This window comes from Equus quagga, chromosome 15 (assembly GCF_021613505.1).
Source record: "Equus quagga isolate Etosha38 chromosome 15, UCLA_HA_Equagga_1.0, whole genome shotgun sequence".
Taxonomy (NCBI): domain Eukaryota; kingdom Metazoa; phylum Chordata; class Mammalia; order Perissodactyla; family Equidae; genus Equus; species Equus quagga.
Window position 1 is genome coordinate 89,098,583 of NC_060281.1, and position 6,845 is coordinate 89,105,427.

Here is a 6,845-nt window from a genome sequence, read left to right on the forward strand (position 1 = left end):
TGACTACGTCCAGGAAGGATACATGCCCAAGGCTAGAGGTCCCTTCTCTTCCTCTGGGGTTTGTCTGCCATCTTCAAGAGGGGCTCCAGTAGATCCCATGTGAGCTCCACCCAAGACTTAGCCTGAGCCTCTGTTAGGATCAGTGTCTCCTGGGGCCTCGCATGATAGACACATTATCCTTTCCTCACTCAGCTGGTTTGCTGTTAGTTCCCACTGTTTCAAACTATGTTGTTTAAGAATGCAACTAAGAAGGCGTAGGGAAGGAATGGAAAGAAAACAATAGAATGATTGACATCAACATCAGCACAGAGGCAAATTGGAGAGCCAGATGAATGGAGAGGCTTTGGGTGGGCAGATGTTCTATGGGTCGATGTGGTTTCCATTTATTATTCTTCCTGAAATTGTGAATCTTCACTTCATTCACTCCTCTTAAGAAATGACCCATTCCTTAATCTTAACAAAGCTTAGAAAAATTAACTGAAATGTACCTGAATATTTTTCTTTCTTTAACTATCCACAGAGGAACTCAGGACACATGTAGAAGGAGAGAAAGTTTCCAAGAGAAAGAGCAAATATAAGTGAAAAAACAGGCCCTTGTGGTCTTTCAGAGATGGTGGGAAAAAAAAATACTGTGAATCAATGAAGTCCATCAGCAGATGCGTGCAAAGATAGCAGGTGGCATATCCATAGCATGGAACATTATTCAGCCATAAAAACGAATGCAGTACAGATTCATGCTGCAATGGACGAACCTTGAAACATCAGGCCAAGTGAAAGGAGACACAGACAAGGACCACATATTGTATGAAATCATTCATGTGAAAAGTGCAGAATAATACACCACAGAGAGAGGAAGTACAAGAATGTTGCCCAGGGAAGGCGCATGGGGGAACGTGGAATGATGCTGACTTGTATGAAGTTTACTTTTGGGGTGATGAAATGTCCTGGACATATATAGTGGTAATGCTTACACATCCTTTTGAATAAACTAAAATGACGGAATTATTCACAATTCATAATGGTGAATGTGGCGGCATGTGCAATATATGTAAAAGAAACAGTATTAAGGAGTAAAAGATATGATTGATATGACCTATTCCCAAACAATTCTGAAAATGAAATATTTGTGTTGCGTGAGAATGTATACACTTATACAGACACTCACAGACACAGAATAATAAAGCAAATACGAGAAAATGTTAAAAATTCACAAATGTAGGTAATATATAGATGGGAGATTTTATGATATTTTCAGTATTTCTTAACCTTTGTAATTATTTCAAAACAAAAGAAAGAAAAAGCGAATGTCAGCCTGAGCTCAGGTGTGAGGACATTTGAGCTCAGAGGAGGTCTGGGTCTCACTTCCCCATGAACTTGAACCACTGTGGAAGCATAACTGCCAGCAGATGAGCTACAGTGATCATCAGCCTCATCCTCAGCCTGGAGCCCAGAGATGGTCAGGGAGGCCGTGTTCCCAGACGTGGAGCCAGAGACTCGAGCAGGGATCCCTGAGGCCTGAGTATTCACACTATAAATCAGGAGTTTGGGGGCTGTTCCCAGGTACTGTTGGAACCAGGAGACATAGTTAGAACTCCCAATGTTGCTGCTGCTTCCAGCACAGGAGATGGTGATCGACTGTCCCAGAGTCCCGGACACTGACGCAGGCTGAGTCAGGGCAGACTGGGCCCAGGACCCTGGAAAGAGGAAAAACACACTCTGGTGAGTTCCATGCTGAGGCCCAGCTGAGCCTGAGCAGGAGGAGACAGAGGATCAGCCCAGATGTCCCCGTGATCCCTTCCCTGGAGGCCTCACCTGTGCCCTCAGCGAGGAGGGTGAGGAAGAGCAGAGCCCAGGCCATGGTGGAGACGTCCCAAGAGTACTGTCTTCTGAGCCCCCAACCCTGGGCCTGGCTCCCCCAGACCTCTCTTATCCCCTCCCCCTGCCTCAGAGGAGGGAGGGAACTCCATGCAAAACTGCTTCCTGCACCTGCCTCTGCTAACTCCCTCTGATCTGGTCCTTGATTCTAGATACTTCTGCACCACTGGACAACAGTTACTCAAGAAATAAAACTATCTAACATGCTCTGAGTTGGGGCATACTGAGACCATCACACTAGTGAGAAACGGATCCAACCCAGAGATTTCCCCACCTTTCCTCTGTGGGAGTCATGATGGTTCCTGGGTGAGAAATCCCTGGAGTCCCCTCCATGCTCTGTGTCTCAAAGGTGAAGGCAGGGTCCAGGGCTGACTGAAAGATCCAGTTGTTTTCTTCCCTTGGTATCAAAGGCAGAGCTGGGGACCCCTGTATCCCGCTCAATCCTTATTCTTCTAAGTTAGGATGGGTCTTCTTGCATCACTCTATCCTCAGTCTCTGCTGTGGTTTGAGACTGAGGTCTGAGGCTGATATGGGCCTGTTTATTAGCACTTTTAAAAGATGACTTGTTGGGGGGCATCACCCCATTGGCACATAAGAGGGACTCAGAGGGAAGCAGCTCTTGCAACTTCATCCAGGACAGGAGAAGCCACAGCAAGGACCTTCCCAAGTGCAGGCCCTCACTGCCCCCTGGTGGCCTCAGATGGTGCAGCCCAAGCATCAGGGAAGGGAGCTGAGTAGGAGGTGAAATCCTTCTTCTCCTTCCCTCTCTTTATTCCTCCTTCCCAACCAGCTCAGTACCCAGCCCCCTGATCCCTCTTACTCCCTCTAAGCTCAGTGTCCTTTGTCCAAGAACTTTCTCCAAAATGGATTGCGTCACAGGTCATACCAGGAGGCCTAGACTCCCATTGAGGACATTACGGCATGTCCCACCACAGCCTCACACAAGATTATTGCTGGTGAGGCAGCTCTGGGCTCAGAGCTGAGGAAACATTAGATGTGAAATAAACCAATCCCAGTAGGAAAATGAGAAAAAAGAGACCAGGTGAAGACGGATTCGACTCTCAACTTGTGGAAAGAAAAAAATACTGCCTGAGGAAGAGCAAGTCTGCAGGACAGAGAGAACCTAATGGAAAGCAGGAGGGGAAACCCAGTGTTTGAGGATGTGGGGGAAGGGCACTGGGGTCAGCATTGACCTGAGGGTCCATCTCCAGGGACCTTCCTCAGTGCACGCTGTGGTGTCACAGGGAACACGCGACTTTTCTTCCTATGGTGCTCTTTGTGGGCATTGAGACAACCTCACCTCAGTGCTGTGCACGTTCCTGAGGCAAATTCTCTTCCACCCACAGGGAGTTGCTTGGTGTAGCACGTTTTTCTAGATAGGAAAGTGTTTGAGGTAAAGTTTCTAAGAAGGATTGACTGTAAAACTCATGTAAAAATTACGGAAAACCCTCAAGTAAATTTCCTTCATATGTAGAAAAATACCCACCTCTTCACTTGGTCTTTCAGTCATCATGTGATCTGTCTGCTGCCCACAACTCCCCCTCATCTCGCTCCTCTCAGGGTCCAGTTGAGGATACCTAGGCATCACTGGATTTCTTTCTGGTCCTTTAATTGGCCATACTCCCACTACCTCAGTGCCTTTGCACATGCTGCTCCTCTGTTTGAAATTCTCATACCCTCATATTCATGTGTCTGGATCTTTCTGAGGACACAGGAAATTACCCCAATCACTCACAGCAGTGCCTCTTTGTTGAATGAATCTAGGAGAGATCTCAGGTGGGGAAGCAGAGCTGCTGAATTTGCCCAGAGTCACCAGGCCACATTCAGGCTTGTGAGAAAAAAAATGTTTCCATCTGAGTGTGAGGAGAGGACCCCAAATAGAAATAAGTTTTGGTGCAGTTTCCTTATATGTCCCCCAGCAAACGTCACACTAAGGGCTCTGCTTGCACTCTCCTGCTCTCTCTGCAGTTGCCCATGGCTTAGAGGAGGGAAGGGGCACAGGATCGGATCTTTCCCGTGTTATCACTTCATGAAAAATAAGATTCTGAAGAGAAAGAAGGCCAAGGACTTACTCTATCCTCCTCTGAATTCCTAGCTGAGAAAATGTCCATTATCTTCTTTCCCAGGAGCAAAGCAGGGAGTGGGCCTGTCATCCCCTCCTCACCTCTCCTTAGGGTGGATGCTCACACTATCTGTCCCCAGCCTCTGTGGTGGCCTGAGATTTGGTCTGAAACTGATGCCCGGGGTTTTTCTGTCCTGTGCAGAGAAGGGACGGAGTGGGGGCACGAGCTAGTGAGTATTTTCCCTTTGGAGTGACTGGGGAGAAAAAAAGCTCCTGGAACCTCCTACAGCCTGGAAAATCCTCAGCAGTTCCTTGGGGCCATTGCAGTCCCCAAACGCAGACCCTCACTGCCCCCGGGTGGCTCAGAGGGGAGAGCCTGGCAGGAGGGGAGAGATCCAGAAATCTCTGCTCTGCTCCCCCTGCACCCTTCCCCCATCTCCTTCCCAGATCTGAACTTGCTCCTTCCCCCTCCCCACTTTCCTTTCTCCTCAACTCTGTGCTCTCCCGCTCAGTGCCTGCGGCTCCATCTGGAATGGAATGTGTCACCCTCCACACCTGCTGCCCAAAATGCCCCTCCCTTAGGATCAACAGCTTAACTAGGGACCCTTGTCTATGGATCACTCTGTATGAGGCAGGACTCAGTTCAGGGCCAAGGAAACACTGGGTATAAGTTGAATCCAGCCCTGGTATTAGAAGTGCAGGAGCTGGGGCCGGCCCGGCAGTGCAGCAGTTAAGTGCACACGTTCCACTTCGGTGGCCCGGGGTTTGCTGGTTTGGATCCCGGCTGCAGACACGGCACCACTTGGCAAGCCATGCTGTGGTAGGCCTCACATATAAAGTAGAAGAAGATGGGCATGGATGTTAGGTCAGGGCCAGTCTTCCTCAGCAAAAAAAAAGAGGAGGATTGGCAGCAGAAGTTAGCTAAGGGCCAATCTTCCTCAAAAAAAAAAAAAAGAAGAAGAAGACGTGCAGGAGAAATGGCACAAGGAGAAAACATTTTGTAGTCTCAACATGTTTGACCTGAAACTTCAGGAGGAAAGAGACAGAGAGAATGAGGAGATTCCAGGAACCCAAAATAATTTTGTCTTAGCAACTATGGAAAAGGTGGATAGGTCTTGAAGGAGCTTGGCCCAATGGCCCAAGTCCAGGGACCTTCTATCAGAATGGAGTCCTATCTAGATGCAGCAGATGCTGGATCTTCCTTTATCATCTCCAGTGTCCCTCTTGGGAAAGTCAGAACAGAGACCAGTTTGCATACCTGGAGTGAAGACTTCCACCTGTGAATAGATGTTGATTTATCTGTATTTTGCTATGAAGACTTGGAATGGGGTGGAGTGGGTTAAATGGTGGCCTCAGAGATATCAGGTCTAATCACTTATAGATCCTATAGGGTTATCATATTTGGAAAAACCTTTTATGTCAATGTGATTAAATTAAAGAGAATGAAAAAATAAGATTATCCTGGAATATATGGGTGGGCTCTAAATGTCATAATAAGTGTCTATAAGAGAAGGAAAGAGGGCATGTTCACACACAGCGGAGAAGGTGATGTGACCATGAGGCGGAGGTCAGTGATGTGGTCACAAGCCAAGGATACCGACAGCCCCCAGAAGCTGAAACGGGCAGGAACACGTTCTCCCCTAGAGCCTCTGGTGGGATCCCAGCCTCCTCAGACAGCTTGATGTTGACCCAAATAAAGCCTGGGCTCCAGAATTGGAAAATAATCATTTTTCTTGGGGTTTTTTCAAGCCAATTTGTGGAAATGTGTCACAGCAGCCTCAGGAAATTGGCACATGAGATAAATACTCTGCTCTGAGATAACTCAATATTGCAGGTTGGGCTCCTAGGAAACTTGTTAGAGGGATTTAGCTCTCAGCATCCAGGCCCTACTTCCTTCCTTCCTTCCCTCTCACCACACAGAGTGAGTGGTACCTCTCTTCGAGGCCCATCTGTCTTGCCCTGAGGGGCGCTGTACTCTGTTGACCATCTCTAGCACCCCGAGCTTCAGGTGCCCTGGCTGCTACTTCCAATTTGCCACTCACCTGGCTTCTGTGGTTAAGCTTCACCAAGTAACCCTACCACTTTAGGGTTCAACCATCCTTATTGCTATCAAGGAACCTCTTCTGTACCTATCTCCCCCACCTGGCCCTGGCCTGCAGGAGAGATGCCCACTGAGCTTCTCAATGATGCTGGTGCTCCTCTGCCAGCACATGCCTTATTACTGGAGTAAATGCTGTGTCCTTAATTCTTAGCTCTGCCCTTCATCCTGCACCCTCAGAATCTACTCTGTTCAATGCTCTTGGGTCCCACCACATTGTTGACTAGTTTTGTAGCTCCTTTAAGCCCAAACTGTGAGCAGGCTCAGAACATTCCAGACGAGGTTTCCTGGGACTCATTCCTGATTAATGGTCCCTTGGTCTTAACCAGAAAAGCAGGTAGGTCCCAAGGGCTGCTGGTGACAATGTACATTAACTCACAGGGCTGAGGCCTCTGCACCATCTTCAAACAAAAGGAAGATAGACATGGGACAGAATGTGTAAGAGAAGGACAATTCTGCAGGCTGGGATATTTGGGGGAATTTTAGATTCAAGATTCAAGGACACTTGATTCCAGGGCCCCGACCATGACTCAGGACCCTGGTGTTTCCCAGGCTGGGCACTCACCGGGCAGAGCAGAGTTGCCCAATGGAGTGTTCACTGTTCTCCGAGTTCTGCTGCTCTCAGGAGTAAGTCTGGGCCTCGGCTCTCCCTGCATCTCTCGGAGCAGATGAGAAGGTTTTCGGCCAATAAGGAGACCTTCTGGATTTTACTCTTAGCCTGTCCTCATTGATTTTCACTCCCAGCCTTTTATGTCTTACAAATCATCAATTCCACAAGCAGCAGGGATGCAAATCCACGGTCCTTAAAAG

General features: G+C 48.2%; 1 gene segment (V, D, J or C); it reads right to left on the reverse strand.

Annotated features, from left to right (window-relative positions):
• Window positions 1-506: 506 nt before the first annotated feature.
• Window positions 507-1,858, reverse strand: LOC124227183 (immunoglobulin lambda variable 2-8-like). The segment is given in 3 exon segments: window positions 507-601; window positions 1,398-1,694; window positions 1,813-1,858. Coding segments are annotated over 3 exon segments (438 nt in total).
• Window positions 1,859-6,845: the final 4,987 nt, after the last annotated feature.